Source organism: Pristiophorus japonicus, chromosome 7 (genome assembly GCF_044704955.1).
Source record: "Pristiophorus japonicus isolate sPriJap1 chromosome 7, sPriJap1.hap1, whole genome shotgun sequence".
Classification (NCBI taxonomy): domain Eukaryota; kingdom Metazoa; phylum Chordata; class Chondrichthyes; family Pristiophoridae; genus Pristiophorus; species Pristiophorus japonicus.
This window is the reverse complement of record NC_091983.1, coordinates 51,595,269-51,621,472: the sequence shown is the minus strand read 5'-3', so window position 1 is coordinate 51,621,472 and position 26,204 is coordinate 51,595,269. Positions and strand designations below refer to the sequence as shown.

The window sequence follows — 26,204 nt, the reverse complement described above, 5'->3', positions numbered from 1 at the left end:
AAAGGGCAGGGAAGTGGGACTAGCTTAGAGTCGCCAAGGGCTCGACGGGCCGAATGGCTTTCTTCCATGCAGTAACCATTCTATGATTCTATGGATTGGGTCTCCTGTATGGCTCAGAGACATGGACCATATACAATGGACACCTCAAATCCCTGGAGAAATACCACAAACGATGTCTCTGCAAGATCCTGCAGGAAACGTTACAAGGACACCCTCAAAGCCTCCTTGATAAAGTGCAACATCCCCACCGACACCTGGGAATCCCTGGCCAAGGACCACCCTAAGTGGAGGAAGAGTATCCGGGAGGGTGCTGAGTACCTCGAGTCTCGTCGCCGAGAGCATGCAGAAAACGAACGCAGACAGTGGAAGGAGCATGCGGCAGACCAGACTCCCCACCCATCCTTTCCTTCAGAAACTGTAATTCTTGTGTTGGACTGTACTGTCACCTGAGAACTCACTTTTAGAGAGGAAGTAAGTCTTCCTTAATTTCGAGCGACTGCTTATGATGATGGATGATTCGATGAACAACACCGAATGGGTGTAATCGGTGGAAACTCACCTTTCCCACCTGTGTAGGCAGGGACTGCTTTGGGTTAGCCGTGTAAACCGTGGCTCAGTGGGCAGCACACTTGCCTCTCAGTCAGAAGTTTGTGGGTTCAAGCCCCACTCCAGGGACTTGAGCACATTTTTTAAAAATCCAGGCTGACGCTCCAGTGCAGAGTTAAGGGAGTGCTGCCCTGTTGGAGGTGCCTTTTCGGATGATACGTCAAAACGAGGCCCCGTCTGCTTTCACAGGTGGACATAAAAGATCCTGTGGCACTATTTGGAAGAAGAGCAGGGGAGTTAGCTTGCTGTGCGCAAATTGGCTTCCACATTTCCCACATTATAATAGTGACTACATTCCAAAAGTGCATCATTGGCCGTGAAGTGCTTTGAGATGCCTGGTAGTCATGAAAGGCACTATATAAATGCAAGTCTTTCTGAGGAAAATGGACTTTGAACCAACGTAAAGTAGTTGTGGATAAATGTCATTAATTTCTCCCCAGATTGCGCTGATATCATGCGGAAACTCCAGGCAACCATGTTTACGTTAAATAAGTGTGATTAACAACGACACATCGCCAACAATTGTGCGCTGGGGTTACGCATGCGTAGATTAAAAGGCGCGCTGACTCTTCCCCGCCTGCGGGTGGCAGTGTGGCACAGGGCGTGTCTCCATTCAAAAAACAACGGAAGTTGACAGCGGAATGGACTGGGCGGGGAAATCAGGTAGCTAACGTCATCTGATTGACGTCGGTGTTGTCCAGTCAGAAGTCGGAGTAACCCCATTGCCCGCAGCGTGCAGGCTCCTCGCAGCCAATCAAGAGGCCCGGGCTCGACAAAGGGGCGGGCCTGGTAAAGGGGGCGCCTGGGGCGGCAGCTGGATGTGGCGGCTGATCGCAGCGCTGTCGGTCGGGATGAAGGGAACGTTTCACTATGCGGTGAGGGTCGGGAGGAGCCCCGGAGTGTACGCAACCTGGTGAGAGAGAGAGAGAGTGAGTGAGTAAGTGAGTAAGTGTGTGAGTGAGAGAGTACCTCCGTCCCAGGTTTGTATCCCTGGCCTGTGCTGAGTTGTCTGGTCTCAGCTATCGGGGGTTACACTTGGCCTCAGTGCTCCGGGGTGAGGGATCCACCACTGATTCCCGGTCAACACAAAAGCAAAATACTGCGAATGCTGGAAATCTGAAATAGAAAAATAAAATGCTGGACATTCTTAGCCGGTCCGGCAGTATTCGTGGAGAGAGAAACAGAGTTAACGTTTCAGGGATAACCAATCATGGATAACTAAAGGATGGTTTCGAATTGAAAACAACAACATACAATGTGGTCAAGACCAGTGGGAGGCCAGAGGATTGGGACATTTTTAAAAAGCCAGCAAAGAATGACTAAAAAAAATGATAGAAGGGGAAGATAGATTATGAAAGTAAACTAGCACAAAATATAAAAACCGATGCAAGGGTTTCTACAGGTACATATAAAGGAAAAGGGGGCAGACAAAAGGCAGGTAACTATAGGCCAGTTAGTTTAATATCTGTAGTGGGGAAAATGCTTGAAACTATCATTAAGGAAGAAATAGCGGGACATCTATATAGGAATAGTGCAATCAAGCAGACGCAACATGGATTTATGAAGGGGAAATCATGTTTAACTAATTTACTGGAATTCTTTGAGGATATAACGAGCATGGTGGATAGAGGTGTACCGATGGATGTGGTGTATTTAGATTTCTAAAAGGCATTCGATAAGGTGTCACACAAAAGGTTACTGCAGAAGATAAAGGTACGCGGAGTCAGAGGAAATGTATTCGCATGGATCGAGAATTGGCTGGCTAACAGGAAGCAAGGAGTCGGGATAAATGGGTCCTTTTCGGGTTGGAAATCGGTGTGCCACAGGGATCGGTGATGGGACCACAACTGTTTACAATATACATAGATGACCTGGAAGAGGGGACAGAGTAGTGTAACAAAATTTGCAGATGACACAAAGATTAGTGGGAAAGCGGGTTGTGTAGAGGACACCGAGAGGCTGCAAAGAGATTTAGATAGGTTAAGCGAATGGGCTAAGGTTTGGCAGATGGAATACAATGTCGGAAAGTGTGAGGTCATCCACTTTGGGGGGAAAAAAAACAATAAAAGGGAATATGATTTGAATGGGGAGAAATTACAACATGCTGCGGTGCAGAGGGACCTGGCGTCCTTGTGCATGATTCCCAAAAGATTAGTTTGCAGGTAATCAGGAAGGCGAATGGAATGTTGGCCTTCATTGCGAGAGGGATGGAGTACAAAAGCAGGGAGGTCCTGCTGCAACTGAAAAGATTTTGGTGAGGCCGCACCTGGAGTACTGCGTGCAGTTTTGGTCACCTTACTTAAGGAAGAATATACTAGCTTTGGAGGGGGTACAGAGACGATTTACTAGGCTGATTCCGGAGATGAGGGGGTTACCTTATGATGATAGATTGAGTGGACTGGGTCTTTACTCGTTGGAGTTCAGAAGGATGAGGGGTGATCTTATAGAAACATTTAAAATAATGAAAGGGATAGACAAGATAGAGGCAGAGAGGTTGTTTCCACTGGTCGGGGAGACTAGAACTAGGGGCACAGCCTCAAAATACGGGGGAGCCAATTTAAAACCGAGTTGAGAAGGAATTTCTTCTCCCAGAGGGTTGTGAATCTGTGGAATTCTCTGCCCAAGGAAGCAGTTGAGGCTAGCTCATTGAATGTATTCAAGTCACAGATAGATAGATTTTTAACCAATAAGGGAATTAGGGTTACGGGGAGCGGGCGGGTAAGTGGAGCTGAGTACACGGCCAGATCAGCCATGATCTTGTTGAATGGCGGAGCAGGCTCGAGGGGCTAGATGGCCTACTCCTGTTCCTAATTCTTATGTTCTTATGTAAAAGGGCGGCTAAAGTAAATGTTGCTCCACTGGAGGATGAGACTGGGGAACTAACGGGGAACAGGGAAATGGCGGAGGCGTTGAACAAATAGAAAATATGTGCAGGAGTAGGCCATTCGGCCCTTCGAGCTTGCACCGCCATTCAATGAATTCATGGCTAAACATGGAACTTCAGTATCCCATTCCCGCTTTCTCGCCATACCCCTTGGTCCCCGTAGTAGTAAGGACAACATCTAACTCCTTTTTGAATATATTTAGTGAATTGGCCTCAACAACTTTCTGTGGTAGAGAATTCCACAGGTTCACCACTCTCTGGGTGAAGAAGTTTCTCCTCATCTCGGTCCGAAATGGCTTACCCCTTATCCTTAGACTGTGACCCCTGGTTCTGGACTTCACCAACATTGGGAACATTCTTCCTGCATCTAACCTGTCTAAACCCATCAGAATTTTAAACGTTTCTATGAGATCCCCTCTCATTCTTCTGAACTCCAGTGAATACAAGACCAGTTGATCCAGTCTTTCTTGATATGTCAGTCCCGCCATCCCGGGAATCAGTCTGGTGAAGCTTCGCTGCACACTCTCAACAGCAAGAATGTCCTTCCTCAAGTTAGGAGACCAAAACTGTACACAATAATCCAGGTGTGGCCTCACCAAGCCCTGTACAACTGCAGTAACACCTCCCTGCCCCTGTACTCAAATCCCCTCGCAATGAAGGCCAACATGCCATTTGCTTTCTTAACCGCCTGCTGTACCTGCATGCCAACCTTCAATGACTGATGTACCATGACACCCAGGTCTCGTTGCGCCTCCCCTTTTCCTATCTGTCACCATTCAGATAATAGTCTGTCTCTCTGTTTTTACCACCAAAGTGGATAACCTCACGTTTATCCACATTATACTTCATCTGCCATGCATTTGCCCACTCACCTAACCTATCCAAGTCACTCTGCAGCCTCATAGCATCCTCCTCGCAGCTCACACTGCCACCCAACTTCGTGTCATCCGCAAATTTGGAGATACTACATTTAATCCCCTCATCTAAATCATTAATGTACAATGTAAACAGCTGGGGCCCCAGCACAGAATCTTGCGGTACTCCTCCAGTCACTGCCTGCCAACCTGAAAAGTACCCATTTACTCCTACTCTTTGCTTCCTGTCTGCCAACCAGTTCTCAATCCACGTCAGCACACTACCCCCAATCCCATGTGCTTTAACTTTGCACATTAATCTCCTGTGTGGGACTGTTGAAAGCCTTCTGAAAGTCCAAATACACCACATCAACTGCTTCTCCCTTGTCCACTCTACTGGAAACATCCTCAAAAAGTTCCAGAAGATTTGTCAAGCATGATTTCCCTTTCACAAATCCATGCTGACTTGGACCTATCATGTCACCTCTTTCCAAATGCGCTGCTATGACATCCGTAATAATTGATTCCATCATTTTACCCACTACCGATGTCAGGCTGACCGGTCTATAATTCCCTGTTTTCTCTCTTCCCTCCTTTTTTAAAAAGTGGGGTTACATTGGCTACCCTCCACTCCATAGGAACTGATCCAGAGTCGATGGAATGTTGGAAAATGACTGTCAATGCATCCGCTATTTCCAAGGCCACCTCCTTAAGTACTCTGGGATGCAGTCCATCAGGCTCTGGGGATTTATCGGCCTTCAATCCCATCAATTTCCCCAACCCCATCAATTTCCCCAACACAATTTAATAAGGATTTCCCTCAGTTCCTCCTTCTTACTGGACCCTCTGACCTCTTTTATATCCGGAAGGTTGTTTGTGTCCTCCTTAGTGAATACCGAACCAAAGTACTTGTTTAATTGGTCCGCCATTTCTTTGTTCCCCGTTATGACTTCCCCTGATTCTGACTGCAGGGGACCTACGTTTGTCTTTACTAACCTTTTTCTCTTTACATATCTATAGAAGCTTTTGCAGTCCATCTTAATGTTCCCTGCAAGCTTCTTCTCGTACTCTATATTCCCTGCCCTAATCAAACCCTTTGTCCTCCTCTGCTGAGTTCTAAATGTCTCCCAGTCCCTGGGTTCACTGCTATTTCTGGCCAATTTGTATGCCACTTCCTTGGCTTTAATACTATCCCTGATTTCCCTTGATAGCCACGGTTGAGCCACCTTCCCTTTTTTATTTTTACGCCAGACAGGGATGTACAATTGTTGTAGTTCATCCATGCGGTCTCTAAATGTCTGCCATTGCCCATCCACAGTCAATCCCTTAAGTATCATTCGCCAATCTATCCTAGCCAATTCACGCCTCATACCTTCAAAGTTACCCTTCTTTAAGTTCTGGACCATGGTCTCTGAATTAACTGTTTCATTCTCTATCCTAATGTAGAATTCCACCATATTATGGTCACTCTTACCCAAGGGGCCTCGCACAACGAGATTGCTAATTAATCCTCTCACATTACACAACACCCAGTCTAAGATGGCCTCCCCCCTCGTTGGTTCCTCGACATATTGGTTTAGAAAACCATCCCTTATGCACTCCAGGAAATTCTCCTCCACCGTATTGTTTCCAGTTTGGTTAGCCCAATCTATATGCATATTAAAGTCACCCATGATAACTGCTGCACCTTTATTACATGCACTCCTAATTTCCTGTTTGATGCCCTCTCCAATATCACTACTACTGTTTGGAGGTCTGTACACAACTCCCACTAATGTTTTTTGCCCTTTGGTGTTCTGCAGCTCTACCCATATAGATTCCACATCATCCAAGCTAATGTCCTTCCTAACTATTGCATTAATCTCCTCTTTAGAAAACATAGAAACATAGAAAATAGGTGCAGGAGTAGGCCATTCGGCCCTTCTAGCCTGCACCGCCATTCAATGAGTTCATGGCTGAACATTCAACTTCAGTACCCCATTCCTGCTTTCTCGCCATACCCCTTGATCCCCCTAGTAGTAAGGACCTCATCTAACTCCTTTTTGAATATATTTAGTGAATTGGCCTCAACAACTTTCTGTGGTAGAGAATTCCACAGGTTCACCACTCTCTGGGTGAAGAAGTTCCTCCGCATCTCTGTCCTAAATGGCTTACCCCTTATCCTTAGACTGTGACCTCTGGTTCTGGACTTCCCCAACATTGGGAACATTCTTCCTGCATCTAACCTGTCTAACCCCGTCAGAATTTTAAATGTTTCTATGAGGTCCCCTCTCATTCTTCTGAACTCCAGTGAATACAAGCCCAGTTGATCCAGTCTTTCTTGATAGGTCAGTCCCGCCATCCCGGGAATCAGTCTGGTGAACCTTCGCTGCACTCCCTCAATAGCAAGAATGTCCTTCCTCAGGTTAGGAGACCAAAACTGTACACAATACTCCAGGTGTGGCCTCACCAATGCCCTGTACAACTGGAGCAACACCTCCCTGCCCCTGTACTCAAATCCCCTTGCTATGAAGGCCAACATGCCATTTGCTTTCTTAACCGCCTGCTGCACCTGCATGCCAACCTTCAATGACTGATGTACCATGACACCCAGGTCTCTTTGCACCTCCCCTTTTCCTAATCTGTCACCATTCAGATAATAGTCTGTCTCTCTGTTTTTACCACCAAAGTGGATAACCTCACATTTATCCACATTATACTTCATCTGCCATGCATTTGCCCACTCACCTAACCTATCCAAGTCGCTCTGCAGCCTCACAGCATCCTCCTCGCAGCTCACACTGCCACCCAACTTAGTGTCATCCGCAAATTTGGAGATACTACATTTAATCCCCTCATCTAAATCATTAATGTACAGTGTAAACAGCTGGGGCCCCAGCACAGAACCTTGCGGTACCCCACTAGTCACTGCCTGCCATTCTGAAAAGTACCCATTTACTCCTACTCTTTGCTTCCTGTCTGACAACCAGTTCTCAATTCATGTCAGTACACTACCCCCAATCCCATGTGCTCTAACTTTGCACATCAATCTCTTGTGTGGGACCTTGTCGAACACCTTCTGAAAGTCCAAATATACCACATCAACTGGTTCTCCCTTATCCACTCTACTGGAAACATCCTCAAAAAATTTAACAAGCAATGCTACCCCACCTCCTTTTCCTTTTATTCTATCCTTCCTGAATGTTGTATTTTGTATCGGGTCTTCATGGTAGAAGACACTCAAAACATCCCAATAGTGGATAATCAAGGGGCTATAGGAAGTGAGGAACTTAATACTATCACTAATGAAGTAGTATTTGGTAAAATAATGGGACTAAAGGTGGACAAGTCCCTTGGATCTGATAAAAACATAAGAAATCGGAACAGGAGTAGGCCATACGGCCCCTCAATCCTGCTCCGCCATTCAATAAGATCATGGCTGATCTGATCAGGGACTCCGCTCCACTTCCTCGCCCACTCCCCATAAACCCCTTAATCCCTTATTGTTTAAGAAACTATCTATTTCTGTCTTAAATTTATTCAATTTCCCAGCATCCACATCTCTCTAATGCAGTGAATTCCACAGATTTATAACACTCTATTAGAAGAAATTTCTCCTCATCTCAGTTTTAAATGGGTGGCCCCTTATTCTAAGATCGTGCCCTCTAGTTCTAGTCTCCCCCATCAATGGAAACATCCTCTCTGCATCCACCTTGTCAAGCCCCCTCATAATCTTATATGTTTCTATAAGATCACCTCTCATTCTTCTGAATTCCAATGAGTAGTGGCCCAACCTACTCAACCTTTCCTCAAAAGTCAACCCCCTAATTCCTGGAATTAACCTAGTGAACCTTCTCTGAACTGCCTCCAAAGCAAGTATATCCTTTCATAAATATGGAAACCAATACTGCACGCAGTATTCCAGGTGTGGCCTCACCAATACCCTGTACAACTATAGCAAGACTTCCCTACTTTTAAACTCCATCCCCTTTGCAATAAAGGCCAAGATACCATTGGCCTTTCTGATCACTTGCTGTACCTGCATACTATCTTTTTGTGTTTCATGCACAAGTACCCCCAGGTCCCATTGTACTGTGGCACTTTGCAATCTTTCTCCATTTAAATAATAACTTGCTCTTTGATTTTTTTCTGCCAAAGTGCATGACCTCACACTTACTGACATTATACTCCATCTGCCAAATTTTTGCCCACCCACTTAGCCTGTCTATGTCCTTTTGCTAATTTTTTGTGTCCTCCTCTAACACTACTTTTCCTCCCATCTTTGTATTGTCAGCAAACTTGTCTACGTTACACTCAATCCCTTCTTCCAAGTTATTAATATAGATTGTAAATAGGATTACATCCTTGGGTCTTAAAAGAAGAAGCTGCAGGGATAGTGGATGCATTAGTTGTAATTACCAAAATTCTCTGGATTCTGGGGTGATCCCAGCGGATTGGCAAACCGCAAATGTAATGCCCCTATTTTAAAAAAGGAGGCAGACAAAAAGCAGGAAACTATAGACCAGTCTGCCCCAGAGAGCTGTGGAGGCTGGGTCATTGAATATATTTAAGGTGGAGATAGACAGATCTTTGAGCAATAAGGGAGTAAAGGGTTATGGTGAGCGGACGGGAAAGTGGAGCTGAGTCCATGATCAGATCAGCCATGATATTGAATGGCAGAGCAGGCTCGAGGGGCCAAATGGCCTACTCCTGCTCCTATTTCTTATCATCATATGTTCTGACCAAAGGTCATTGACCTGAAACATTAACTCTGTTTAAGAACATAAGAATTAGGAGCAGGATTGGCCATTCGGCCCCTCAAGCCTGCTCCGCCATTCAATCATGGCTGATCTTCTACCTCAACTCCACTTTCCTGCATTATCCCCATATCCCTTGATTCTCTTAATATCCAAAAATCTACCGATCTCTGTCTTGAATATACTCAACGACTGAGCCTCCACAGACAGCCCTCCGGGGTAGAGAAATCCAAAGATTCACCATCCTCTGAAGAAGTTTCTTCTCATCTCAGTCCTAAATGGCCATCTCCTTCTTCTGAGACTGTGACCCCTGGTTCTCGACTCCCCAGCCAGAGGAACCATCCTCCTTGCCTAAGAACATAAGAAGTAGGAGTAGGCTGTTGTTTAGACTAATTGACACAAGAGGCAGGAGCGGGTGTAATTACATCATGGGAAGAGAACTGTAGGTCTCTGGAAGATAAAGTTTATGTAGAATTAAAATAATACATCTAATGGGAGATACTTTGAATTTAAAAAAACAAATTGATCTCCCATGTGCTGCACAAAGTCCAAATCAAGTGCAATCTTCAGGTAGAGTGGGTTAGAAGGTGGAGAATAATTGGACCAGTGTGTTGATGTCATTTCGTCTTTGTTTTTATATATTTCCAAATATATTTATAAGGAAACTTGCAGGCTGTAATTACACCCTCCTGCCACTGACTGTACTGCAGCATCTAACCTGGCAGGATGGTGTACTTACAGCCTGGAAAGTTTACATGGGCAGTTTCTATTATAACAGTGGACAGAATTTATAATTAAAGAAAGTTGACAGGTGATGTGTGCTGAAGTAAATATTTTTTAGTATATTGTAGATACAGATGAGGGTGTAATGTGTGCATTGTAATTTTTCCATCCCCTTTAAGCTATAAGAAGGATGAACTATAATGCCATCAATTTAGGATGAATTTTAGTCGAAGTTCCAAAGGTGAGTGTTACCCAGCCCAGTGTAGATTGTTTTGATGCTTTAGCTTTATCCCAGGGCTTTATCAATTAAGAATTAATGAATTTTATAAAATAATAAAGAATTAGGGGCATTTTGTTCCTCTCAAATGGTGCACTTTTTCCTCTTAGGGATGAATGTAAAAAACAAGTAGACAAATTTCCCTGTGCCAGTTTCAAGAAGTTTGCTACTGAAGAAGATGCATGGTCTTTTGTAGGTACTACGGCTTCAAGTTCACAACCTGCCTCAACAGGTAAAGCATATATATTTGAATATATAACAAAGTGGGTGACTTTTTAACAGAAGAGTTATATTAAACACGGCAAAAGAAAGTTAAAAACTGACATTAACCTTTCTTTGGAAGAAGCATGGAGAATTAAATTTAAAACAGTTGAAATATGTAGAAGTGTAAAGGCTTTGAAGGAATAACTGTAATCTAGGGCTCAATTTTCCCCAAAGCATTTTTCTTTAAGAGTACTTGAAGAGTTACGCCCGATTTATTTGGGGCCCAAGTACGCCAAAAAAAAAATATTCTAAAGTTTCCCCGTTGGATTTCTTCATTTTGGCGAGGCGTAACCCAACCTTTAGTTTTCGGGGTGGAGCCTTAATCTGCACCAAAAAGATCGGGCTGCCATAGTAACCAGGGACACAATGTGAGCTGAGGCTGAAAAGTGAAGCATACAACCAGCTCCCAACAATTAAAAGAATTGAAAAACACATAATAGCAACTTGCCTCCAACCCTGCCGGAAGGGCTTGCCGGTCCAATCCCATTCTCGGTCTCCACCAGTTCGATTCTCCTGCCGGTGTGTTCTCCTGCCCCTAGCCCTGGCCGAAGGGCCTGCCGGTGCCTTCTCCCGCTGGTGCATTCTCCCGCCCCCAGCCCTGGCCGAGTGGTCTCCCTCCCAGTCCCCACACATAACTACACCGGAAAGGCTCCCCCCACCCTCTCTCTCTCTCTCTTTCCCCCCCCCTCCCCCCCCCCCCCCATCTCTCTCTCCCCTTCTCTCTTACCTGTCCTGCTGCTGCTGTCCAGGTATCTGCTGCACTTACCTGCGCCGATTTCTTTAACTCTCCGCAAGGGTTTTCCCGCGAGGCCACACACGCTGGCCTAAGTAGAAATTGAGTAACTATCAGCTGGCCAAAGTTGCCTAAATGACAAGAATTGGTGTAGGTGGTTGGTAATGGCTCTTTTTGAGAAAAAAAAACTTACCTTAAAAAAATGTAACTAAGTGAGTTACCCTGGTGCAGATTGATTGGGGAAACTGGGGATTTTTAAGTTAGGCCAGAAAAAGCAGCGTACTCCAAAAAAAAACAGCGCAAATACTGGGGAAAATTGAGTCCCTAGTGAGGAACTGGGATGAACAATGAGATACTTAAGTTTTTCCTGGTTTGTAGTCTGTATTTAACACAGGGAAATGTGGTCTGAAGAAGAAAGATGAGGTAGCTGAAGTAGTTGGGGAGCATGCTGGTTGAGTAATACATGATTTTTAACCTTGTTTTAAATATAAGGACAATTGGTCAGCGGATATGTTTTGTTTTTGTAACATATTTTAGAAATCCTGCTGCTGATCCTGAATGTCTTGCACATGATTATATTGTGCAGTGACTGTAAACTCTGGAGTGTGATGTGGCATACGGAAAATTAACTTCATAGCAGGTTGTTTAAAAAAAAATACACATTAAGCATGAAAATTTTCAGATCAAGATGTGATTCCACTGCAGTTGTAATTCTGTTTGAAAATAGCTTGTCAAAGGACTTCTGCCGCCTGGCTTTTATAAGGGCACATGACTGAATAGTGCTTGAAATTTTTAAAACCTCAAAGGTGTCTCGTTCTTGATATTTTTGACAACCTGCAAATATTGGAAATCCTGCAGAGAGTAGTCCAAAACCTTTTAAACTTCCTTCAGCTGCCGCCTTTGCAGTAGCATGCCAGCAGTCTGCTAATCAACATTGATGTATATAAATGCTAAAAAGGATAAAAGAAGGAAAGGAATGTAACTTTGCATAACACTACATTGCTGAGACACTGGAAAGGGTGTCTAGTGTCTGGGGAACCATACCCCAGCCTTCAGAAGAGAATAGAAACAAATTATTTTCAGTGGGTAACACCCAAATGGTCCCTGGTCCTTTCTCCAAATTGTCTGTTTCACCAAAGTATGTAGTTGGGTATTTTCATGCGTAGAATACAATAAAATATACTATAGGAACAGGAGTAGGCCATTTAGCTCTTCAAGCCTGTTCCACCATTCAATGAGGTCATGGCTGATCTGTGACCCAATTCCTTTGCCCCATATCGCTTAATATTTTAAGAATGAAATCCATTTGCCACTGTTTTCACCAGTCACTTAATCTATTAATATCTCTTTGTAATTTCATGCTTCCATCTACACTGCTTGAAATACCGCCCCATCTTTGTGTCATTGGCAAACTTGGATATGTGGCTCCCTATCCCATTATCTAAGTCGTTAATAAATATAGTGAATAGTTTGAGACCCCATAACCAATCCCTATGGGACACCACTCGTCACATCCTGCCAATTAGAGTACCAGCCCATTATTCCTAATATTTCTCTCCTGCCGCTCGACCAATTTCCGAGCTAGGTTAATAATTTTCCTTCATTTCCATGAACTTCAACTTTAGCTAACAGTCTCTTATGAGGGATTTTATTGAATGCTTTCTGGAAGTCCAAATAAATAACATCCATAGACATTCCCCTATCCAATGCTTTAGTCACCTTTTCAAATAATTCAATCAGGAACATCAGGCATGACTTATCCTTTACAAATCCATGCTGGCTCGTTCTCTCTCGCTGAAAATTTTCACGGTGTTCAGTTACTCCTTAATTATAGACTCTCGTAATTTCCCAAAAATAGATGCGAGGCTAACTGGCCTATCATTCCCTGGTTTTGCTATCTCACCTTTTCTTAAATAGTGGAGTGACATGTGTAATTTCCAATCTAAAGGAATGGTTCCTCAATCGAGGGAACTTTGGCAGATTATCAGAAGAAAAATCAGAAAAGAGTGTAAAGATTATTTCACGCAATGAATACTGCTCAGACATTTGTGGGAAATTTAAAAGTGAAAATAGTGATATTTATTTAACATTGAAATTTTTCCAGTTGTAGTACTGTCAGAAATGCATGGAAACCCATGAGTGATTTGCAAAGTCTCAAAGTACGCTTTGGAGCTGAGGTTAATTGTTGTTTTCTGCTATACGGAATTGCTCTTGTAGAAGAGAAACATTGGTTTGTTTTAAGAGCTGTTTATTAACAAATCTGAACTGACTGAATCGGTAATTCAGTAGAAGGTTGTGTGGTCAGTGTGTAGAGGTCCGATATTATGAATGAAAGGGTATTTGGGGGGGCCCTTGTTAATAACTGGGGGGAGGGTCGAGGGATCCACAGGCACAGTAGAAGTGCTGGGGAGGGGTGCGCCTGCCCTTGACCTCCAGCATTGGCCCCACCAAAATATGCAGTGTTAATAATGGCAAAATAAATTTAACTGTAAATGTACTCCACTTAATTATTTTGATTACCTTTCTGTGAACTTCAAAATAATAGTACAATGATATTTATGATAGTTGTGCAGATCAATTTGGTATAGTTGTTGAGTGAACCCAGTTTGGATGTGCTTGGAACCCATTTGATAAGAATGAATTACCTAACATGGTCCAGTTTTTCTTATCTAGGTTTAACCTAAATCTCGTAATTTAAAAAAAATGGTATCAGTATTTTACTCCTTCCCCCTTTCTGTAGGTGTTGACTCTTTGATGGGGGACATTTTTCTTGGTGGCCTCCACTACTTTGCGCAAGTGACTATTATTCAACATTGAGCTTTTGACAATGAATGATAGCAGCCCGTTTGGTCGTGGGGACATCACAGCCAAGCTCAATGTCTATACATGCACAGTGGACAGCAGGGGTTGCTGAATAGCGACCCAAAATGCAAACCCTGGCTAATTTTGCTTTTCTCTCTCTCATCTCTTCCTGCATGGGCACTGAGGTAAATTTTAGTGCCACTTGTAACCGTGGCTGAAGTCTGCTACTTTGAGCTTGGGGCCTTCCTGATTTGGTGCACACTTATTTGGGAATCCACTTCGTCACTTATTTAGTGATGATAAAGTAGAGGTTGAGGCATAGGCAGATGTGCCAGATTCTGCCTACTCTTCCTTATGTCGTCATCTTCCTGAAACTGAAAACTCTTGAGTACTTTCATCAGATGTGATAGATTTTCTGAATGTACACGGTCTCCAAATAATATGCCACCTCTTAATTTCCCTGAAACTTGTTTTTACTTTACAACCAAATTTTATCTCTGGAGAATCATATCTCTAAATCTGCATATTTTAATTCAATTGCAACAGAGCTAACCATTTAAAACTTTGCTTTAGAATGTAGTGGCCAAAGCAGGTCTGCTGCTGAAGAGTCTAAACCACAGAACTGTGGTGGGGAAAAACGTTCACACAATTCCTCTGATGCTGATGATGAACCGTGCACAAAACGGTTCAGAAGTACAAAGTTAGTCAGTGACTCAGGACAGAAGTTTACTTACATGGGTAGGCAAAAGTATTTCTTATTATTCCTGATATTTAACTTAAAATGACTAAAATATTCTGAATAAAACGTCAGTCTTTTTTGTTAATAGTATAGGTGAATGGTTTATTGTATACAATATTGAGAGCTGTATTTTTAGTTGGCTTTGACTATTTAAGAATACGAAGATAAATATCCAAGGGAATAAATTAATTTTCAATTTCTTTTAAGCACATGGGCATTGAAAATTACAAATTTGTTTTTATTAATGTACTTGTTCCCCCTCCTCCCTTCTTGGATTCCATTAATTGGAGCTTGTTTCGATATTTCCTGCTTAGGCTGTCAATGAATTACTTTGTCCAGTGCTCCTTACTTTCCACTGTTATCTGAAGATTATGAAAAGCGTATGACCTGTTACTTTAAGAACATAAGAAATAGGAGCAGGAGTAGTCCCTACAGCCCCTTGAGCCTGCTCCGACATTCAATAAGATCATGGCTGATCACCGACCTCAACTCCACTTTCCCGCCTGATCTCCATATCCCTTGATTCCCCTAGACTCCCAAAATCTATCTATCTTAGCCTCGAATATATTCAGAGACTCAGCATCCACAGCCCTCTGGGGCAGAGAATTCCAAAGATTCACAACCTTCTGAGTGAAGAAGTTCCTCCTCATCTCGGTCTTAAATGGCCTACCCCTTACCCTTAGACTGTGCCCCCCTAGTTCTAGACACTCCAGCCAGGGGAAACAACCTCAGCATCTACCCTGTCAATCCCCTTCAGAATCTTGTGTGTTTAAATTAGATCACCTCTCACTCTTCTAAACTCCAGAGTGTAGGCCCATTTTACAAAATCTCTCATCATAAGACAGCCTTCTCCCAGGAATCAATCCAGTGAACCTTCGTTGTACCGCCTCCAAGGCAAGTATATCCTTCCTTAGATAAGGAGACCGAAACTGTGCACAGTATTCCAGATGTGGTCTCACCAAAGTCCTGTACAATTGTAGCAAGACTTCCTTACTCTTATACTCCAACCCCCTTGCAATAAAGGACAATATGCCATTTGTCTTCCTTATTGCTTGCTGTACCTGCATGCTCGCTTTCTGTGTTTCTTGCAGAAGGATATGCAAATCTCTCTGAACACTAACATTTAAAAGTTTCTCACCATTTAAATAAAATTCTGTTTTTCTGAATAACCTCACATTTCCTTATATTCTCCATCTGCCACCTTACTACCCACTCACTTAGTCTATATACATCCGTTTGCAGACGCTTTGTGTTCTCCTCATAGCTTACGGTCCCACCTAGCTTTGTATCGTTAGCAAACCTGGATACATTACACTTGGTCCCTTCATCTTGGTCATTATTATAGATTGTAAATAGCTGAGGCTCCAGCACTGATCCTTGTGGCACCCCACTAGTTACAGCCTGCCAACCTGAAGAAGACCCGTTTATCCCTACTCTCTGTTTTCTGTCCGTTAACCAATCCTCTATCCATGCTAATTAATACATTACCTCCAATCCCATGTGCCCTTATCTTGTGAAATAACCTTTTATGTGGCACCTTATTGAATGCCTTTTGGAAATCCAAATCTACTACATCCACTGGCTAATTTACTGGCTAAATTATTTCAAACTTTAGTAATTTCCCCATCATTGCCTGAAAAAACATCCAATCGGATGGATTTTCTGCGAAGGAGAAGGAACCTGGCATTGAAAATGGAATGTGGGTTGTAGGCAGATGGAAAGAGTAAGCTTAGTGAATGCACAGAAGAAGAATCTAAAATGAAATGGGGAAATAGAGAAGAAAGGGAAAACAATAAAAATAATTTTGTTACTTTTTATCTCTAGCTTTACTGTCCTCTTGCGTGATTCTTGAGCCTTCTGTATGTAACCTAGAATACAAAATTCTTCAGAGTTAACTATTTTGATTTCCTATCGAGCTCAAATACATTTAACATTAGTACACAAGTAGTAAGCTGTACCAAGAAGCTGATACTTGAGGATTGATTTGCAATAACTGGACTAGCATGTTCATTGAGACAATTGCTGTGGTCACCATTTTCAACCGCGTAAAATATTTATAACTTGATTTAAATGTTCTCTATTTTGAGGGTAATGCAACCCTTTTCATTTGGTGTTTGTGTCAAATTATAAAGTGCAGTGACTGCATTAAACACTGGTGTAATCTCACTCACCCATTGACCCTGTCCTTGCTCACCTACATTGGTTCGTGATCGCCCAATGTCTCAACATTTAAATTCGCATCCGTGTGTTTAAATCCCTTCATTTCCTCAGGCCTCATTATCTCTGTAACCTCCTCTAGCTGCTTTCACCCGCCTAGACCCCATGCTGTGGAATTCCTGCCCAAAACCCTTCCACCTCCCCTCTCTTCCTTTAAGACATTGCTTAAAACCCCTCCTAGTATTTTATTCTTTGGCTCAGCATCCTTTTATTTTTAATACGCTTCCGTGAAACACTTTGAGACGTTTTCTACATCAACGATCTAATTGCAAGTTGTTGAGTTATGGATTAGGCACATGGTAAACTCACTGGACTTCAGTTCAAGGACTAGGAGGAAAGTAATACCAGGGTGCAGCTAAATAATGATGACTTCCTTGGTTTGAAAATAGTAACTGTTTTCAGAGTTCAACTGCTCTTTGGCTGTAAGAATTTTCTTAAGGGATTCATTCATTTATAATACTGATCTGTTCTTCAGGCGTCATTGTTGTGATCAAGATCCAAGTGTTTCTGCTTCTTTGTTCAGGAGATGCTGTTGCAGTTTACACAGATGGCTGCTGTCATGGTAATGGGCAGAACCGAGCTCGAGCTGGAATCGGGGTGTACTGGGGACCTGGTCATTCCCTGTAAGTAATAGGATTTCTTTTAAATTTGAAAAAAATAGCAAATTCACTTCAAAAACAATCAATTGAAATTGTAATGATTTGTGAGTGAACATTTTATTACTATGCTTGTTTTTCCATTATGTAGTTTCTCTACTATAATGCAGTTTTAAATGAGTGTTCAACCTGCTGGGATAATTTTTATTGTAGTAATTTTGGTTCAGCTATGACAGCCGACTTTAATTGCTAGACCGTTCCCCAGTCCTGACACATTTTAGGCCTTTCTACAATAGTGATAGATCCCTAACCCCACCCCAGTATTTCCATGCCAGAGACTGCTCCCCCTCCCCTGCAGTGCTGTCAAAACTCATGCCTCACACTGGAGATAAAAATTAAATATATAGGTAAAGCAATGTACATTAATAAAGACCACTGACTTGGGATTTTCAGTGAAATTGGCCAAATCATAACATTAAATCTGAAAACAGCTGTAAAAATCCTGAAATGCCATGAAATAAAAACAGAATTTGACTTAGTCAGTCACTTTAAGACACTGACCCTGAAAAATATAGGCCACATGGTATTGCATCCCTTTTTTTTTACAAAGTATTATATCTTCTGAATCACCGACTCGCCATGAGCAATGCCAGTCTATCTGATTGCGATGTAAAATAAATAGTAACTGAGTCATTAAGGCAGCGTGTTAGAACACCATTGTACTGTGGAGTGATGGGACTTAACTAGTGCTAACAATTCTCCAACATTACAGAGTTCCCCAGGCTTAGCTGCTTTTTTGAGATGCAGCACTGAGTGAAGGCCAAGGGCTTTTTGGGGTTCATTTGGGTGCCTTCTGGGAGCTTTGGTAGCATGGATGATGCCGTGCAAATATTAGACAGCTATGGAAAGGGGGATAAAATAACTTAAAGCATTACCCTCTCCAGAACAAACCTGAGATTTGCGATGCTTAAAAGTCAGTAAATGTTCTTTTGCATTCTGACTGCAAAGCTAAGTGATGATCTGCAATATCTTATGTCCCCCATTTCACGTTTCCAAAATCCTGTGATCCATTAGCCTTTTTCTGCCACCCCCCCCCCCCCCGCCCCATGGGGAAAGAACTTAACTTTCCCATGGTAATGTAACAGAGATCAGGAATTTGGTATTGTGGGGGATTTTTTTTTTTTTTTTTTTAAAAGTGCTGCTTTTTTTTTTTACTGTCCTGTTTTTAACACTTTTTTTCTCAGAAATCTAAGTGAAAGACTTTCAGGAAGACAGACCAACCAAAGGGCAGAAATAGTTGTAAGTATTTTGTATGGAAAAAAAAATATACCCAAAATGTTGATGAGTCTTGCCTGTGCATAAAGAAGTGCACACAAGTTTGTATTAAGCAATTGCATCTGTTCTATCATTTTTCATTATCACATTGCTGTTTGTGGGAGCTTGCTTGTGTGCAGATTGGCTACCGCATCTCCGACATTACAACAGTGACTACACTCCAAAAGTACTTGATTGTAAAGCACTTTGAGACGTCCGATGGTCGTGAAAGGTGCTACATAAATCAAAGTCTTTCTTTCTTAAGAATTTATGTTGATGACTGAACAGTTCTCGGACTACTTCTTAACCACAACATGAAACTGGAATTTGTAAACCTGCACTGCTGTCGAACATTTCTTCACAAGCAATATTTGAACTAAACATTAAAAACACAGAAAATAGATGCAGGAGTAGGCCATTCGGCCCTTTGAGCCTGCACCACCATTCAATATGATCATGGCTAAAAGTTACCATAATTGCTTGTTCTATTACCATAATTCCTTGAGGAGGAATTCATAGAATGCATACGGGATTGTTTCTTAGAACAGTATGTTACAGAACCTACAAGGGAGCAAGCTATCTTAGATCTGGTCCTGTGTAATGAGACAGGAATAATAAACGATCTCCTAGTAAAAGATCCTCTCAGAATGAGTGATCACAGTATGGTTGAATTTGTAATACAGATTGAGGGTGAGGAAGTAGTGTCTCAAACGAACGTACTATGCTTAAACAAAGGGGACTATAGTGGGATGAGGGCAGAATTGGCTAAAGTAGACTGGGAACACAGACTAAACGGTGGCACAATTAAGGAACATTGGAGGACTTTTAAGGAGCTCTTTCATAGTGCTCAACAAAAATATATTCCAGTGAAAAAGAAGGGCGGTAAGAGAAGGGATAACCAGCCGTGGATAACCAAGGAAATAAAGGAGAGTATCAAATTAAAAACCAATGCGTATCAGGTGGCCAAGGTTAGTGGGAAACTAGAAGATTGGGAAAATTTTAAACAACAGCAAAGAATGACTAAGAAAGCAATAAAGAAGGGGAAGATACATTACGAAAGTAAACTTGCGCAAAACATATAAAAACAGATAGTAAAAGCTTTTACCGATATAAAACGGAAAAGAGTGACTAAAGTAAATGTTGGTCCCTTAGAAGATGAGAAGGGGGATTTAATAATGGGAAATGTGGAAATGGCTGAGACCTTAAACAATTATTTTGCTTCGGTCTTCACAGTGGAAGACACAAAAACCATGCCAAAAATTGCTGGTCACCGGAATGTGGGAAGGGAGGACCTTGAGACAATCACGATCACTAGGGGGGTAGTGCTGGACAGGCTAATGGGACTCAAGGTAGACAAGTCCCCTGGTCCTGATGAAATGCATCCCAGGGTATTAAAAGAGATGGCGGTAGTTATAGCAGATGCATTCGTTATAATCTACCAAAATTCTCTGGACTCTGGGGAGGTGCCATCAGATTGGAAAGCAGCTAATGTAACGCCTCTGTTTAAAAAAGGCAGGTAACTATAGGCCGGTTAGTTTAGTGGGGAAAATGCTTGAAGCTATCATTAAGGAAGAAATAGCGGGACATCGAGATAGGAATAGTGCAATCAAGCAGACGCAACATGGATTCATAAAGGGGAAATCATGTGTAACTAATTTACAGAAATTCTTTGAGGATATAACGAGCATGGTGGATAGAGGTGTACCGATGGATGTGGTGTATTTAGATTTCCAAAAGGCATTCGATAAGGTGCCACACAAAAGGTTACTGCAGAAGATAAAGGTACGCGGAGTCAGAGGAAATGTATTAGCATGGATCGAGAATTGGCTAACTAACAGAAAGCAGAGAGTCGGGATAAATGGGTCCTTTTTGGGTTGGAAATCAGTGGTTAGTGGTGTGCCACAGGGATCGGTGCTGGGACCACAACTGTTTACAATATACATAGATGACCTGGAAGAGGGGACAGAGTGTAGTGTAACAAAATTTGCAGATGACACAAAGATTAGTGGGAAAGCGGGTTGTGTAGAGGACATAGAGAGGCTGCAAAGAGATTTAGATAGGTTAAGCGAATGGGCTAAGGTTTAAGAACATAAGAACATAAGAATTAGGAACAGGAGTAGGCCATCTAGCCCCTCGAGCCTGCTCCGCCATTCAACAAGAGTATGGCTGATCTGGCCGTGGACTCAGCTCCACTTACCTGCCCGCTCCCCGTAACCCTTAATTCCCTTATTGGTTAAAAATCTATCTATCTGCGACTTGAATACATTCAATGAGCTAGCCTCAACTGCTTCCTTGGGCAGAGAATTCCACAGATTCACAACCCTCTGGGAGAAGAAATTCCTTCTCAACTCGGTTTTAAATTGGCTCCCCCGTATTTTGAGGCTGTGCCCCCTAGTTCTAGTCTCCCTGACCAGTGGATACAACCTCTCTGCCTCTATCTTGTCTATCCCTTTCATTATTTTAAATGTTTCTATAAGATCACCCCTCGTCCTTCTGAACTCCAATGAGTAAAGACCCAGTCTACTCAATCTTTCATCATAAGGTAACCCCCTCATCTCCGGAATCAGCCTAGTGAATCATCTCTGTACCCCCTCCAAAGCGAGAAATTACAACATGCTGCGGTGCAGAGGGACCTGGGGGTCCTTGTGCATGAATCCCAAAAAATTAGTTTGCAGGTGCAGCAGGTAATCAGGAAGGCGAATGGAATGTTGGCCTTCATTGCGAAAGGGATGGAGTACAAAAGCAGGGAGGTCCTGCTGCAACTGTACAGGGTATTGGTGAGGCCGCACCTGGAGTACTGCATGCAGTTTTGGTCACCTTACTTAAGGAAGGATATACTAGCTTTGGAAGGGGTACAGAGATGATTCACTAGGCTGATTCCGGAGATGAGGGGGTTACCTTATGATGATAGATTGAGTGGACTGGGTCTTTACTTGTTGGAGTTCAGAAGGATGAGGGGTGATCTTATAGAAACATTTAAAATAATGAAAGGGATAGACAAGATAGAGGCAGAGAGGTTGTTTCCACTGGTCGGTGAGACTAGAACTAGGGGGCACAGCCTCAAAATACGGGGGAGCCAATTTAAAACCGAGTTGAGAAGGAATTTCTTCTTCCAGAGGGTTGTGAATCTGTGGAATTCTCTGCCCAAGGAAGCAGTTGAGGCTAGCTCATTGAATGTATTCAAGTCACAGATCGATAGATTTTTAACCAATAAGGGAATTAAGGGTTATGGGGAGCGGGCGGGTAAGTGGAGCTGAGTCCACGGCCAGATCAGCGATGATCTTGTTGAATGGCGGAGCAGGCTCGAGGGGCTAGATGGCCTACTCCTGTTCCTAATTCTTATGTTCTTATTAATGTTGGGGAAGTCCAGAACCAGGGGTCACAGTCTAAGGATAAGGGGTAAGCCATTTAGGACCGAGATGAGGAGAAACTTCTTCACCCAGAGAGTGGTGCATCTGCGGAATTCTCTACCACAGAAAGTTGTTGAGGCCAATTCACTAAATATATTCAAAAAGGAGTTAGATGTAGTCCTTACTACTAGGGGGATCAAGGGGTATGGCGAGAAAGCAGGAATGGGGTACTGAAGTTGCATGTTCAGCCATGAACTCATTGAACAGTGGTGCAGGCTGGAAGGGCTGAATGGCCTACTCCTGCACCTATTTTCTATGTTTCTATTTATATTAATGTTTTTCTTCATTTTAGGCAGCTTGTCGGGCAATTGAGCAAGCAAAGGAACTCAATATTGAAAAACTGGTTATTTTCACAGATAGCATGTTTACAATCAATGGTGAGTAGCTTGAACCTAAAGAGTGATGGACAGTTTCATTATGCTCTACAAGTCCCCCGTCCCCCCCCCCCGGAAAGCACTGACTCATGGTACCCCCGCACTTTACCTGTGAGCCTACACACTGTCAGCTGTTCACTGTTGGGGAACATTGTCTCGTAAGCACATGCAATTTCCAGCAGCAATCACTGGATGGTGACCAGGAATGGGAATGTGGATCATTTTTTCCTTTCACCAATACAGGTGGCTGAGGTTACTTCCCTTCCATAACCCTGGTCGAAAGCAGCTTCTCAGCACAGATTGTGGATCAAACCCAAGATCTGCCTGATCTACATGTTCCTGTACACAATTAGCTTCTGATGAGCACATTGCCATGTTTTGTTTTTTTACAACCACAATATTGGTGCTCTGGATTTACAATTGCGCTATCAGATTTTATCACAGACTACAGTTAGTTTTTATATTATATTCATATAATTCAGCTCAACAGTCCACATGATCATCATCCCATCCACGAGCTTTAAACATTCAACCCTTCCACCACTGCCATATCGTAGCTGCAGTCGCACTATCTGCAAGATGCATTGCAGCAAGTCGCCAAGGCTTCTTCAGTAGCATCTCCCAAACCAACAATCTTCACCACGTAGTAGAATAAGGACAGCAGGTGCACGGGAATACCATCACCTTGAAGTTGCACTCAATCCTGACTTGGACATACATTGCCATTCCTTCACTGTCATTGGGTCAGAATACTTAACAGCATTGCCAGGAGTACCTTTACCACATGGACTGCAGTGGTTCAAGAAGGCGGCTCGCCACCATCTTCTCGGGGAAACCAGGGATGGGGAATAAATGCTGGCCTAGCCAGCAATGCCACCCATCACGAGAATGTATACTTTTTTTTTTAACTAGACTGTTTCTGCTTCTGCTTACTATTCAGTGATATCAGCTGGAAAATGCGCTTTTGTAGATTGGGCTAATACTCTGCCCCCATGCTGTCGAATGGCCTGCTGATGCTCAATGTATTGGCTCACATTTTTGACTTGCTGAAAAGACTGGGAAGCGTAATGTGAAGCTGTGCACTTTTTAGATCGAATTGGTGCAAAGGATTGGTTTTCAAATTGGCCTCTGTTACTTACATTGACTGCACTTCAAAAGTACTTCATAGCTGCAAAGCGCTGTAGGATGTCCTGAGGTTGTGAAAGATGCTATAGAAATGCAAGTTCTCTCTTTATTTCTTTATCAAATAGGTATCACAAAATGGATCAAATCTTGGAAGAGTAATGGCTGGAAGCCTAGTTCTGGAGGATCAGTAATCAACAAAGAGGACTTTGAAAGACTTGACAAATTGACCTCCGGTATAAATATTGAATGGGTATGCAACCTTTTTTCATGGACAAATTCCAAGAAAAACAATTCAGAATTAATTCTATGTTCCTATTATCCTCTGCTCTGGGGTTAATAAAAGTCCATCAAACTGGCCATAAAAATCTCTTAAGTGTCTAGTTGCTAGATGATCCATACTCTGTATTTTTTATATTGTTAATTTACAAGGAAAAGTACTAAAATTACTTATTGCTTAAATTATTTTCACTTCTGGTGTGACCTTGAGTGCTCTATCCAGATAACTAATGTCATGTAATAGATGAAAGGCTTTAAAGCTGAGGTTTTGCAACCTCCGATCCTCTGGATCGTTGCTACTCATTTCCAGAAGCATACAGCTATGACCATTTAATGTACTATTTTATTCTGACTATAATTTAAATGTTCTCCAAGTATGTGTGCCTATTCATGGAATCATAGATAGTTACAGAATGGAAGGAGGCCATTTGGGCTGTCGAGCCTGTGCCGGCTCTCTGCAAGAGCACTTCAGCTAGTCCTGCTGCCCCGCCCTTTCCCCATAGCCCTGCAATTTTTTTCCCTTGTTTGGGGATTTCCAAAATCTCAAATCCAGCTAATGAGCAACTAATGGAGATTGCAGTTGGTACGAATTTTATGCAAGATTTATCAACTCTTTTACATTGCTACTAGTTGGTTATCTGTCTTGTTGCTCATCGACAAAAATAAAAACTGTCCCTCTTTCCTTGTATCTGGCTCTTTGCTTGTATCACACTCTGATCCTTTATCTCCCTATCTTTCTTAGCTCCCTCTTTTTTTCTTCTCCCTCTGTATGCTTGCTCTTGTTTTTGTGTATCTACATATGGAGGTGGTAACAGCTAAATCTAGGCCTGCCTTGCGAGGCAACCAGTTTGCTGCACACACAGCGGTGAGGTGCTTGGTCCTTGGGGGCACGTGATAAATGGTCAGATGATTATAACATACCAATGAAATACCAGACTCTGCAAATGACTGTTTTTGATGTTTAAAATAAAAGAGTGCCTACTTGTAATGCACCTTTCTACCTACTTTACAGATGCATGTGCCAGGTCATGCTGGTTTCACTGGAAATGAAGCAGCAGACTGTCTAGCTAAGGATGGAGCCTCCAAGCCACCATGTTAACAAGCGCTGACAAAAACATACTTTTCAGCTCACACATTATTTCTGCAAGGATGCAAGTCTGAAGTGTACATATCAAACTTGTGCAAATCAAACTATTTAATCATCTGCTGTTTTTTGTACAGCTTTCTTTCACTGGCTCAAACAGTGCTATTTATTAATCTTCCAACTCCATGCTATTGTATATTGGGAATTCATGTATATGTGTTGGACTGATGTTCTAGCCATTTTTATTCAAAATTGTAGATGGCATATACCTGAATTTCTAAAATGCATTGCTTGTGAGCTGGGCTTACTACCAATAATGCAAAGTTCAAAGTATGTTTTTTATTTTAAATGAGGATAGAGCACTTATTTTCTCAATCACTCTGGGCTGCATGGAATCTGCAGTCAAAAGGCATTCTATCAACTTTCTCCACGGCTTGCACTGCTCATTTGAGCTGTGGCTAAAGTGGCCAAATAGCAAAAATTTAGGGAATATTTTTCTTCTTCCTAATCCCAACTGTCTGCTTCCCTGTGGGAAGGTGAATGGGTTCCACATCAAATATGGCTGTGCTATCCAACATTGCAGCCTTAGGGATTTAAGCCCGTTTGTCTCCCTTCCCTTTTCCGTCATTACCACAATGCAGCATGTTGGTTTTCCCAGCACATTGCGTTATAGAGCTGCAAGTAAAAGTGTACATGATCGATATAATGGGGTTTCATACATTGGCATACATATTTTAAATGTACATAGTGTTAATAGGCAGAATTTTTTTTGGTTTGGATCAGTGTATGAGGTTTCAATCTAAATTTTGGTTGTTAAATGATTAAATACACATTTGCCTCCTGTTTTGATTTCTTTTGTGATCATTTAAATTGAGTTTTATTTTTGTGAGCTCTGTTTTGTTGCAGTAATGCACTTGTACATGAGCCCAGTCACAAACCGGTTGAGTTTACTGTTGATTTTGTGTATAAAATTGATCATTACATGATGAGAAACCAACTAGGACAGGAAAAAGTCACGTTTTAGAATTAACCTATTTTGTACATGGGTTGGTTGTTCAGTTTGTAAAATGAAAATCATATTAAATAAATTTTCTTCTAATTTTTGTAGATTTTAGGGTGTTTGTGTTTTCTTTATTCAATAACAATGAACTAATTTGTACAACAGTACTTTCTTTGCCACATAAGAATAC

At 42.3% G+C, this 26,204-nt stretch overlaps 2 protein-coding genes across 3 annotated transcripts in view; one reads left to right on the top strand and one right to left on the bottom strand.

The window, feature by feature from the left end:
- rps7 (ribosomal protein S7) overlaps positions 1-26,204 on the bottom strand; it is a 439,982-nt gene that overhangs the window by 25,282 nt on the left and 388,496 nt on the right. The gene's annotated exons all lie outside the window — the stretch shown is intronic.
- Positions 1,387-26,123, top strand: rnaseh1 (ribonuclease H1). Of its 2 annotated transcripts, none has more exons than XM_070884945.1 (8): positions 1,387-1,519; positions 10,191-10,312; positions 14,453-14,617; positions 17,359-17,458; positions 18,676-18,730; positions 22,448-22,532; positions 23,780-23,904; positions 24,943-26,123. In XM_070884945.1, the coding sequence occupies exons 1-8, from the start codon at positions 1,425-1,427 to the stop codon at positions 25,027-25,029; spliced, it is 834 nt and encodes a 277-aa protein (XP_070741046.1). In that variant the 5' UTR covers positions 1,387-1,424; the 3' UTR covers positions 25,030-26,123. The 2 variants fall into 2 exon arrangements, with proteins under 2 accessions (XP_070741046.1, XP_070741047.1); XM_070884946.1 differs by having other exon boundaries at positions 1,415-1,481.

Bases quoted from the DNA above. Each gene is read 5' to 3' on its own strand.
- rnaseh1 (XM_070884945.1), top strand. From the start codon at position 1,425: ATGTGGCGGCTGATCGCAGCGCTGTCGGTCGGGATGAAGGGAACGTTT. The intron at 14,618-17,358 runs GTAGGCAAAAGT...TTCTTTGTTCAG, and splicing joins ACAGAAGTTTACTTACATGG to GAGATGCTGTTGCAGTTTAC. The intron at 18,731-22,447 runs GTAAGTATTTTG...TCTTCATTTTAG, and splicing joins ACCAAAGGGCAGAAATAGTT to GCAGCTTGTCGGGCAATTGA.